Source organism: Chelonia mydas, chromosome 21 (assembly GCF_015237465.2).
Source record: "Chelonia mydas isolate rCheMyd1 chromosome 21, rCheMyd1.pri.v2, whole genome shotgun sequence".
NCBI classification, from domain to species: Eukaryota; Metazoa; Chordata; order Testudines; family Cheloniidae; genus Chelonia; species Chelonia mydas.
In genome coordinates this window covers 3794166-3806786 of record NC_051261.2, presented here as the reverse complement: position 1 = coordinate 3806786, position 12621 = coordinate 3794166, and the positions used below count along the sequence as shown (strand labels likewise).

Sequence of the window (12621 nt, the reverse complement as noted above, 5' to 3'; positions counted from 1 at the left end):
TGGGGAGTTTTCTGCACCCAGACTGTTCCCTTCTGGAAGGGATGTCCAGGGAGCGCAAACTGAACAGCATTGTGATGGTTACGATATCAAGAGAAGGTCCCCTTCCGCCCCCCGCCACCACCCCCACAGCTCACTAAGATATGAGAGCACTCTGTTCAGTGTAAGATGCTCACACCTTAGTGCCAGTTAATCCTCTGATTCAGCGTGAAACTCTACAAAGGTTGTATCCTTAACTTTTAACTCCCTGGACTTGCTGGGGACTGGGCGCTTCATAAACGTTCCCTGATTTCTGCTTCCAGACTAACTAGAAATTCTCTTGGACCATCCCTGTTCCAGGTCCTGATGAAAGGCCCCTTGCACAGCTCCAAAATACAGGGAGCACCAAGGTTGCTTAAATCAGGGATGGTCTGATTTGAGAATTGGGCCCTCACACTGTCTGTGCTTTCTGCCTCCATACCCTGCTGGACCCATAGCAGGAGAGACCATGATGTTTGAACCTCACAGCCTCTCAAGATTCACTCTGTTTCTCAAATAAAGTCACAGGCTGGTTCTACTCCAACTCAGTTGGCTCTCCCCCTGATGCTGCCTATTGTATGATCTGCACCTCTCCAGGCTAAGCCAGTGCAGTCACCCATCTGTGGGGAAGGGCAAAAAGGACATGGGCATGACTGTGAGTAGCATGGCTCAGGGAATCTGCTTTCTCCCTACTGCAGGCAAGTCATGCCAGGAGCTGCTTTCGTCTTGTGTTTTTTTGTGTGTGCCATGAGTTGCTGCCGCTGGCTAGCAACTGAATACAAAATCAACCAGCTGTATGCCAGATGGGTACCACTCTGTGCTTAGCCAGGCTATCTGCACAACATGCTGGGTGCTTTATTGAGTGGGGATGTGAGAGTGGCATGCTTTCTGTTCTTGCTAGTTATATTCATTACAGTAGCGTCTATAGGTCCCAACTGAGAACCTGACCCCATTGTGCTGGGTGCTATATGAACACATGGTAAGAGACACTCCCTGCCTTGTGTATTTAGACGGTAAATTCTTCCAGACAGAGGAAGAGACTTGCTCATGGTCAAAGAGCTGGGAAGAGATCCCAGGTCTCAAGTGCTACTGGATCACACTGCCTCTCACACCGTTTTGCTCTTACCTTTTTTCTCTAGCTCCCTTAAATGCTCACCGCTCTACTGGCAATGGTGTCAACACCATCAGTTAATCTGCTGTGCAGGTGATGAGGATTACTTGAGACGAGCTTGGTACAGTGGCACCATCACCTGACATGTTTAGCTGCCTAAGCAAAAACCTTTAACAGGATTGTAGGCTTTGGCAATGCTATAAATATTCACCCTTCGTTGTAATGGGTTGAACTCTACTATGAGGGATGTGTTGGACACTCATCCATTGCATTTTAATTCATAGCATACAGTTCTAAGCTGGTTGTGTGAGAAGCCAGGGCCGAAGCCATCAGATGCCAAAAGGAAATGTTATGTAGTGAACTTGGTTTATCTAGATATTTCACATTTGGTTGGCAGAACTTGGATTAATGCACAAAGCACCCAAACTGTTTTTCAAGCAAGAGGCAAAGTAAAGCTCTCACCTAACAGACATGCAGCCACCTCTGGGGCAGGACACAGTCATTCAGTTCAGCTCTGAAATGTCACTGACACAGAGCTGGGAAAATGAGTATCTGCCTTCTCTGAAACAGCAGAGGGATGCTGAGGAGGCAGAATATAATAACTCACATTAGAATTTGGCTGGGATTCCATGAATACCCCTTGCCCTGGCCAAAAAAAGTGCCATGGGATCTTTAATGGTAATGAGGAGACCGATCTTTGGTTCTGTGCCTCATTAGACAGTTGCCAATATGTTCTTCTAGCGGGGATTGCACTAGCATTTAGCATGGGGAAATCCAGACTGTGTCCCAACAGATTATGGTGCAAAGGCTATGAGAGATCCAAGGGCATGGCATTTTCCTGCCTGTCTCCTTCCTCCTGTTCACATACTGATCACTGAACGCCTGTGCTGTCGAATGGTATATGGCATCTGCCTTTCCTGAGATGGATCCTAAATCTGACACTACAGGAGTGGTCTCATGGGCTGGCATCTACATAAGTAGCTACTTGATTGTCTTTACTGGTGTGGGGTTCTCCTAAATGTTGCTATTGTGATTGTGTATTTAATCTCTCTTCCTTTTATCCATCTGTCAGGAAGGTTCCATGCTAGATGTTCTGTGTATTTAGCCCTTTCCCTAGTCACTACCTTCTTTTCCGAGAATGACCCGACACTGGGGACCTTCACACTCTGGAACTGAAGTGGGTTCTCTAGACATTAGGTCAAACCATGATCCTGAATCAGAACACACCCTAGATTTGCGCTGCTAGACATTCACATCCAGATCTATATTTTTCAGCTTTAACTTACCTATTAGGCACACCTTTGTCTGCCCCTTTCAGAAAAGATTCTTTATTAGGTGTCTACAGGTACTGATCATTTTATATCCATCATAATAAATAAATTGAGTACTAAAAGTTGAAGTGAAACTCTACAGGCTTGGTTAACAAGCTTCATTCAAATATTTTCTTTGGTTTTAATCCATCTGAGGTTCTTGTTTCCCAAATATTGCTGACACCTTGCAGTCTTAAATTGTAAATTTCCAAAGGGCAACATGAAATTAATAGAATTTTGAAGCCATATATACATCACAATAATATCGTATGTGGACGCTAATTACAAATGCCATCCTCTTATAGTGGAAGCTTTAATCATTAGATTACTTGCCTGCTTTTTACTTCAGCTCCTTGTCCACATGTGTTTGCTTCCAGCTCACAACTATGCCCTCTATTGAAACACCTTCGTCCTTCATCTGTGTTTTCTCCACAGAGGTGCTTTTTCGGAAGTTTTCCTCGTGAAGCAAAGGACCACCGGGAAGCTCTTTGCTCTAAAGTGCATCAAGAAGTCCCCTGTCATCCAGGACAGCAGCCTGGAGAACGAAATAGCCGTGCTGAAGAGGTGAGTATAATTTTGAATGTGAAACAGAGCCAACTACTTTTTCATGACCTGCAACTTTAGAACCAAAACCCTCAATCTCCCCAGGTGTAAGGGCCAATTGCTGCTGCTGCTGCACAAATTTGCATCTCATTAAAGGGGGAAGAATAAGATGAAAGGAAGATCAATGTTTGGTATTTATTTAAAATCTATGAAAAGGGGAATATTTGTAAAATTTTTATTTACACACGCCCCTTGCCAAGCCCAACAGCTTTGCAGTAGAACTGGAAAAAGAAACCAACTAAAACCAAACAGTATAAAGAGTGACAGGAAAATTTAACAGTCTAAAAATAACAAAATATAGAGACTTATCCTTTGCTCACCAAAGGAGTGTAAAATGCTACCATTTTGCTTTGACAGTGTTTGACACCCACTTTGAACTGGTGTAAATGGCGACACAGTGCAGGGCAGGAGAGCATCAGCCACAAAGGAGCCCGAGGCCTCTTTGAAATGGGCCTGGCTGACATGCATTAACCATTTGTTAATGCACTTTGATCCAGTCCTATGTGGACAGTCTTCAGCAGGCTAGTGCATGGTCAGTTCACACCCCAGCTTGCCACAAATTAACGTTCATGCAGACAAGCCCTGATTCTCCTCTCACTCCTGCATATATCAGGAGTCCCTGTTTTGGAAGTTAGTAGAATTTTGCCCAGAGAGAAACTGGTGTGAAACAAGAGGAAGATTAGGTGCATGACTTTCAACTTGACAATGCATCCTAAATTTTCAAGTACATCAAGAGTTGTTACAAGGAGGAGGGTGAAAAATTGTTCTCGTTAACCTCTAAAGATAGGGCAAGAACCAATGGGCTTAAATTGCACCAAAGGAGGTTTTGGTTGGGCATTAGGAAAAACTTCCTAACTGTCAGGGTGTAGTTAAGCACTGGAACAATTTGCCTAGGGAGGTTGCAGGATCTTTGTTGGAGGTTTTTTAAGGACAGGTTAGACAAATGTAATAACAAGACCATTCTTGACATAGTCCTGCCTTGAGTGCAGGGAACTGGACTACATGACCTATCGAGGTCCCTTCCAGTCCTACACTTCTATGATTATCCTCATCAAATAGGTTTGTAACCCCAATTTGTCTTTGCTGGTTGCAGAATAAAGCATGAAAACATTGTGACTCTGGAAGACATTTACGAAAGTGCAACCCACTTTTACCTGGTCATGCAGCTGTAAGTACCTTTCTGTGCAGCATAGAAACAACCATAACGTTTTCCTGGTGCTGAGTGTCCATTTCAGCATCCCCATGCAGGATTCAGGCACTCAAATATGAAAGTCAAATGCACAAAAAATATCCACTCTGACATGTTCATCAATGAACTGTAAACAGGGTTTGAGATGCAACTACCCTAGACATTTCTTCATTGTGCATGGGCCACCTTTTATATTATGTTTCTAAACTCAGATCAGGATCTAACTCATCACAGTTTAGCAGGACGGAAAAGGGCAAGTTTCTAATTAAAGCTATGCTATGTACTGGGCCTGTGAAAGGGAAAATGGGCAAATGGCTCACCGGCAAAGAAAGCAGCTAGCTGTAAGGAACAGCTGAAGGTGTCCCTGCTGTGACTGGATTAAGTGTGGATTCCTCTAACAAGGATTGTTTTACTCAGATTAACTCAATAAATCAGGTCATGTGGTGGACAGCTCAGCACACAAGGCTGAAAGTTAGAAGGGAAACCCCTCCGAGCCCTTGGGGTTCAGACAACCAGTAGCAGCCCAAGCCAATTTGGATTTAAGAAATTTTCCAGTTGTACTTATTGGCTCCATGGGAATTATACTAGTGAATTATTTATGGAGCATTTCAAACGCTTGTGTCCGATTGAAGAGCCCAATTGGTTGCATCAAGGCAATAGGTTTCAGGGCAACCCCAAACCCTGCTATGTGCATGTGTCATGGGGCTGGTACACCCTGTCCCCCTTTGGGGGAAGGGTGAAGGGGCATTATGGCCCCACAGCTGAGTTTGAATGACCACTCCTAGTCCTGAAGCAGTATGACGTAATGTTTGGGGATCATCAAGGTGGTCCTCCTACATCAGGCTGTGTGGCCTAATGGCCAAAGTCCATATAGCTGCCCTCTTAGTCCAAGCAGCATGATCTTAGGGCCAGAGTCAATAGGGCTGCCCTCTGTCAGGGCTGTGTACCCTAGCAGCCAGACTGGTTGGAGGGGTGGGCGGCAGCCAAGGTAGGAAGACCTGGGCCCTCCCTACTCCACCAGGTCCCAACCCAGGGCCCTGGCAGGGGCGGTGTTGCCCACCACCAGTTCGGCAGGGATTCTGCCAAACCACTCTAAGCTAAGCTCCGGTTTTATGACCAATTCCCCTCTGTTTCTCTGAGTCACTTGCTACTTGTTCTTCCATGGCTTGTCTTGGGATTCCAACAGCCTCTCCTCCCCCTGTGGTGTCAGAGGTCTGGGGGTCATGGGTCATCACCATCTGGCTGGCCTCCATGCCCTAAGGTGCTGGCAGTCCCTCTGCAAGAACCTGCATCACATGTCCCTTCCCTTTGGTGGTCAGTCCCACCTGAGCTGAGTTGCTCCCTTTTATATCCATGTTCCAGCTGGAGCATGCCCAGCAGAGCTGAGGGGGTGTTGCCTCCTTGGCCCACAGAGTAGGATTAACCCCACTGAACCAGTCTGGGCCTCGTACACCCTGTCAGTGTTTAGGCATCCATTGGCACTTGAGCAAGGAAAGCCCAGATGCCATAGGGATGAGTGTGATCTAGATAAAGATCTAGTTTCCATATCTAGATCAAGGAAAATTTCCTGCTCTTGTCTTTTAGTTTTTAATATCCATACTCTTTAGCTGGTGGTGTGTGCTATCTTCCCTCAGGGTGTCTGGCGGGGAGTTGTTTGACCGAATTTTGGAACGAGGAGTTTATACTGAGAAAGATGCGAGTATAGTGATCCAACAGGTCCTGGCAGCAGTGAAATATCTCCATGAGAATGGAATAGTTCATCGAGATTTAAAGGTATGGAGACACTGGCTCTTTGGAAACAGCATTGCCCTGTGAAATTAACAACGTCTGCAATGCAGCACTGCAGAGTTCACTAGCACACAGTGAAATTCTTCTAATGTTCACCAGCTTTAAGATCATGCTAATGTCACTATCACCACCCAGTAGAGCATCTCCCTTCCCCCCCCAAGACTGACCCTCATGCTTTCATTGCCAAAAGCACACAAGGCTCCTATGTAAGGTGCAGGGGCGACTCCATTTGGTGGTAACAGTAGCAGGTTGCACCAAACACACTTATCCATAAAGTTGTGCTCAGAGAGTGTTAACCTGACTCCTGAATTCCACAGAGCCGCTGCCTGGAATCTGAACCTCACTCTGTATTCTGTGTAGTGACTTTCTAGAGGTTTTAGTGAATCATCATACTGTTTGTTCTGCTGGCCTAGAAGTCAAAGAGCTTCGTGAAGTGGCAAGTGAGCTGTTTACAAACCAATTAACTCCAATGGCTCTCTTGCTATAGGGGCCTCTAAAGAGAGGCCAGTGGCATAATCCATTGTTTATACAAGTGTCCCCTGGCACCAGCAATAGGAACGAAGTCTACAAGCATATGGGTACATAACAGGGTGTCCATACCTGGAGTCATTGCTGGTGAGAATACAGATATGGGCCTGTTCTGGCCTAGATTCCTTAGACAATGTCACTTCAGCTCACAATAACAGTCAAGGTTGTCTGGTTTTCCCCATATAAGGCTGCAGCATCAGCAGCAAAATACAGAACTCCTTTGGATTGAGTGTCAAACCTGGTCCAATATTGAAGTAAAACTATCTGTACTGTGGTAGGGTCCAGGGGCCCCACATGCAGTAAGACCACCCCTGTCCCAGGGAATTGACAGTCTAGGTTCTAGAAGGGTGCTTATCTGATGCTCATTTCTGCAGTATCTGAATGCCTTGCTCTCACTGATGGGTTTTTCTTCAACAGCGCTGTACAATAGGGAAGTATTACTCACCCTTACAGAAAGGGAATTGAAGCACAGGGTAGATGAAATGACTTGCCCAGGGTCGCACAGGCTGTGTCTAGGAAATTAACTTGGGTCTCAAGTCCCAGCACAGTGCCCTACCCCCTAGAGCATCCTTCCTACCTAAAACAAAACCTATAAGAGGAAACCAGTTGGTCGAGCAGATAACAGGCATGGTGGGGAGAACTTAGGAATGTATTCACCATGTTATTGATGTGGTTTTTAGAGCAAAGTTGCCATTATCTCTGGCCACCGTTTTTATTTGTGCATGAACAGAAGCACAGATGACCCTATCATTTGTCAATTGTAGTTGTCCCTCTTTGATTGTTGGTGCAGCATTTAAATTCTAACCATTTCCTACCGACAGCCTGAAAACCTGCTTTACCTGACTCCTGAAGAAAACTCCAAAATCATGATCACAGACTTTGGCTTGTCTAAAATGGAGCAGAATGGCATCATGTCCACTGCTTGTGGGACTCCAGGATATGTTGGTGAGCAAGGGGGCAAGGATGGACTTTCTCACTGACCTACATGACACAGGCCTACGTAAGCCTCCCAGGCACTTTCCAGAAGAAAGCAAAGAAATAACATGCTTATGCATATTAGTAACATGCTAATACACTGTGTAGGTGGCAGAAAAATCCAACTGGGGACATGGTTTTTAAGGACAGCAAATCTCAGACTTAAAAGACAAGGTATGCAATATACACTTTTTAAATTACAGCCAAATCTTGAAGTTTGTTTTTTTTAATTATAAAAAAATGTATGGGAGTTTTGCTTGAGTAAGGATTTCAGGATTTGGCCTGTAAGTAATATTTTTGGGGATTCCCTTGTGTCTGGTTAGCAGAACATGTCTGAGACAGCTTGACCAATGGCTTGAGAGCTCCAGGGTTCTAACCCATCTCCAAATTGACTTGCACAAGGCTAGAGTGCAATCGGTCTGTCTTTACACGTTCCCCATCTGTAAAATGTAACAGTAGGGAGCCCATCCTAGGCTCTGGACCCCAACCCATATATTGAAAATCACAAAATAAACAAATTAATATGACTCATCACAAGGGGTGGTAGGGCTAATGTATGTCAGACAGCATTTTGAGGCTATACAGTTCTGTGTAAGAACAACCAAGTATAAAAGATCAAACCGAGAACCTGGCTCCTAGGAACACACAGGAACTGAGATCTAAAGGTTGGAAGCTTAAGCTAGACAAATTCAGACTAAGGTGCAAATTTTTAACAGTGAGGGTAATAACCATTGAGAATTTACATTTATAGATCTGAAGTGGAGTCTCAATCACTTCAAGTCTATAAATCAATACAATGGTTTTCTAAAAAGAAGGGGTCTATAGCTCAACCAGAGATTAGGCTTGATTCACACATTATAGTGACCTTTGTTATGCAGGTCACATTAGATTATCCTGTTCTTTCTAGTCTTAAAATCTGAGTCTGTCGCCTCGCTGCTGCTTGGGATTCGGTGGGTGGCAAATGCACAGAACTCTGTTTGTACACACAAGTCACTAACTCCCTCTCCAGTCTGAAAGCCTCACAGATCAGGTCGATGAGAAGCCAGTTATTGGATGTCCAGTCACTTGCTATCCTGAAATGGTTTATATTGACTAACTTTGATTTGCTTTTGATTTCCTGTAGCTCCAGAGGTCCTAGCACAGAAACCATATAGCAAAGCTGTAGATTGCTGGTCTATAGGAGTCATTACCTATATCTTGTGAGTATAAGCCAACAGCACCCTTGCTTTTTTTGACAGGTGCTCAGGATTCTTCACTGGTGTGGCCCCTTGTGTGATCCCCCCATATGCTTGTGCAAAATGAGTGTGACATGCCACCGGTTTAGGAGCCCTCATTTGTTCACAAGGTGAAAGGCAGTGAAGAGTCAGTGTAATAAAGACTGCAGCCCAATTCACTATAGAGCCCACACTGTGCACTATTCCTTCAGTACCATCACTATTATCCAGCATCCCCTCTGTGCTTTCTAGGTTCAGCTGCATCCCATTAGCTGCACACCAGCTGTGGCTGTCCTGACATTGCTGCACTGAAGCTTTTAACCTTTTTCTGAATTCATACACCCAGACTGCGCTGTGTGGTGGGGATACATACCACCTCCATTCTTCACTTATCCCTGGGATACACACCAGCTGACCCTGGTAGAGTTAAAAAAGCTTGTGTGCATGGAGAGAGGAGCTAATCAACTTCTTGTTCTGCTCCAGGCTGTGTGGATACCCTCCCTTCTACGAAGAGACAGAATCCAAACTGTTTGAAAAGATTAAAGAAGGCTACTATGAGTTTGAGTCTCCATTTTGGGATGCTATCTCTGAGTCAGGTAAATCTCACCCACTGGGCAGCGCTTTATTAGCACCCTGTCCCTCTCAGGCATGCAACATCTGCAATCCAGAACTCTCCGGATCCTGGATGGGCTGAACTCTACAAGGGAGTGCAAGTGAAGGAGAGTTTAGTGAATCGCATCCTCACATTTTCCACAGCAAGTTATTTTCTTTGCTTCCTGGCCACAGTAAGGGTTTCCATGCACCTTTCTCTGAAGCATCTGGTGCAGGCCAGGGTCAGAGATGGGATACTGCACTGGGTAGGCCACAGGTTTGATCCACTCTGGCAATCCCTACATTTCAGCAATAAAACTTGATCCATCTTCAGTTAACATGGGCCCCTTAAGCAATGTGTATCTACTAAACACATGTCCATTTTACCTTTGGGACAGTGTTACAATACTGTGGGTTTAGACATGGAACATTTGATGCTTAAGCAGCATGTTTTATCTGCCAGTGTTTGCTGTCAGCTTTAGGATTACTTCCTGTAAGTGTTAAGACATGATTCTATCTCTGTTCCCCACAAACAGCCAAGGATTTCATCTGTCACTTACTGGAGAAGGATCCAAATGAGAGGTTCACCTGTGAGAAAGCCCTGAGGCACCCCTGGTGAGAGCAACGTATCTCCTCACATGTGCACCTAACATTGCTGGTCTCCACATTTAGTACTGGAGTGCTATCTGTAGCCTACAGAATGGTGATGTTACTATTCTCTAGTTTTTTCTTTACAATCTGACTTGGAATGTTCTGTCTTCTTTCATTTTTTTGTGAAGAAAGTGGCTATTTGTGCACGGTTCACCTTTAAGATGGAGGGGAAACAATCCCACTGATATTTTCTCAACTCTGAAGTGTTTGTATTATGTTTTGTTGCTGTTTTTCCCTTTTGGGTTTAATTACTCTTGATTGAATGTACATAGTAGTTATCTGCCTCCAGAATATGGAATGCCTCTCAAATGCCATCTGCCTACAAGCCTGTTTCTTCTTTCCCCAACTGCAGGATTGATGGAAATACAGCCCTTCACCGGGACATATACCCATCTGTCAGTGCTCAGATCCAGAAAAACTTTGCAAAGAGCAAATGGAGGGTAGGTTGTGTTGCCATTGGGTGCTCTAGAATTATTTCCAAAGCAATTCCAGTTGCTGCAATCTAGCCATGAGCACACCTTCAACACCACAAATGGGACCCCTTCCCCCAGAAATCAATTTGGACATCTTGCATGACCATTATTTATATTATGGTAGGACCAAGAGGTCGCAGTTAAAATTAGAGCCCCTCCATAGTGCTGAATATGATACAAAAACAATACGACACAGATCTTAAAATCTAGACAAAGGATGGATTAGGAAGGATGGATTAGGAAGGATTAGTCCCATATTACATGGGGGGGAACTGGGGCACCAAGCAACTGACTTGCCTGTGGGAATTGAACCCAGGTTTCTCGTGTCTTACCCTCACACCTGTCCTTCCTCTGTCAGCTAATCTTGTGAGATTGGCACTGCTTCCTGGTTGCAGTGAGGTTGGCAATGCTGCAAGAACAGCCTCTTCCATGGCATTTTAATTACTCTAGCTCAAAACTGAACCCTATTTTTGAACAAATCTTGCTGCTCTGACCAGTCTGTAAGTAACAGTAAATTCCACAGCTGCCTTATCAAAAAGGGTGGGTGAAATTCTCCCCTGCATTTCCTTATGCTGGGGTTGAACATGGCCCATCTTCAGAGCAGCATGGCACTAATTAGTAAATTGCTAATCAGGAGATATCCTCCATTCGCTCAGCAGCTTGGGAGATGGTCATGGTGGTTTTATGTCCTCTTCCTCAGCAAGCCTTCAATGCTGCAGCTGTTGTGCGCCACATGAAGAAACTCCACATGAACTGCCATGCACAGGCTGACGTCAGCCTCCCGGTCATACAAGTGTCAGAAGTATCCAGACCCAACAGCCCTATGGTCACCAGCCAAGAGGTGCCCACTCAAGACAAGAAGCTGCTAATCCCCATGTTAGCATGTCAAATTCCTCCCAGCCAGCTTGACCAAAACACCCAGATGACACTGAGTAACCCATTAGATCACTTGGTTAATGGGTCGCTCTCAGTTGACAAGTGCTTGATCCTGCCGGACAATCCAAGCCCTCCAACTAGAACTTCTTGCAGTTGCAGTTCAGCTTCTGGAGGGCACGAGAAGGTGAAGACTGTCTTCTGTTCGGAGTCAGCACTACTTAAAAAAGCTGCCAAAAACCAGTAGGTAGCCACGTTGTCCATTCTAAATATTGAGCCAGATTTATCTTCACAGCACAGTCCCTGCAACCAAGTGCCACTGGGCTTTGTGGAAACATGGCAGATGCATTGCATTCCAAGCACCAGCTGTAGGTGGGAAAGGGGGGGCAGGGGAAGGGGCAGATGGAATTTTGGATAGGTGTGGCCGGCCAAACTCCCTCCCACTCCCTTGGAGGAGAGCCTTGGGCATCAGGTTGAGACACATTGGCCAGGTGACATGGCAGAGTCCTCAATGTACTGATATACCAGAGGGCTTCAGTTCCCCAGCATCCTCAGTCTGGTGCCTGTCCACAATTTGGAAGGGCCTATTTTTTGGTTTTGTTTTGCAGTTGCTAAAAATACTGGTCCTGCTCCTTAGCTGGCATTAATTGCACAGTTATGCCATTTGAGTAGCTGGCCTACTGTTTATATTAGAAATAGCTATTTCTGTTCAACTGAAGAATGTACCTAGTCTCTCTTCACATTTTGCATTTTTCTCTTTCCACCACCTCAAAACCAGTCACTTCAAATCAGAGGTTATCGTACCCATGAAAACCAGTAACAATTCATACCGTGGCACTGGGCAAACTGGTGTGTGTTTGGTCATGTGATTGGCAAGTCATCCATTTGAGCCAACACATCTTTAACGGTAAGTGCACCAAGTCAAAAGGATTATTGCTTTAAAGTGATGACGCAAAAAGTCCATGGATTATAGAGTTTTCTGGGTGGAATAAGCTTTTGTTTTGGTTGTAATCAAGGCTGAGCAATGTCATGGCAGCAAGAGTCTGACAAACTGAAGCATCTTTCAACTTCTGTTCAGACCAATTCTGTGAATCCAGGGTCCAGATTGGTTTCCGTGGGAGTTGCTCACATCCTGTTGCATGAGAATAGGGCCCCCCTGGGCTCTAACCTATAGAAGAGAGGTAGCACATAGCCCTGCCATTCTGAACTATAAACAGTTGGGAGTTATTAAATCAGAGCAACCACAAACTGGACAATGTCAGTGACTGTAAGCTGTTGCCACATAACTGCTCCATGGTGG

The 12621-nt window shown here is 45.1% G+C and overlaps 1 protein-coding gene across 2 annotated transcripts in view; it reads left to right on the top strand.

Moving 5' to 3' along the window:
• The window catches only part of CAMK1G (calcium/calmodulin dependent protein kinase IG), a 33477-nt gene that overhangs the window by 19509 nt on the left and 1347 nt on the right, over window positions 1–12621 (top strand). For both annotated transcript variants that reach the window (XM_037885120.2, XM_037885119.2), the window contains exons 3-12: window positions 2872–3000; window positions 4133–4207; window positions 5863–6001; window positions 7366–7489; window positions 8643–8718; window positions 9217–9329; window positions 9861–9939; window positions 10328–10415; window positions 11149–11564; window positions 12100–12228. In XM_037885120.2, coding sequence (XP_037741048.1) covers window positions 2872–3000; window positions 4133–4207; window positions 5863–6001; window positions 7366–7489; window positions 8643–8718; window positions 9217–9329; window positions 9861–9939; window positions 10328–10415; window positions 11149–11564; window positions 12100–12190 — 1330 coding nt within the window. In that variant the 3' untranslated portion in view covers window positions 12191–12228. The remainder of the gene's footprint in view (window positions 1–2871; window positions 3001–4132; window positions 4208–5862; window positions 6002–7365; window positions 7490–8642; window positions 8719–9216; window positions 9330–9860; window positions 9940–10327; window positions 10416–11148; window positions 11565–12099; window positions 12229–12621) is intronic.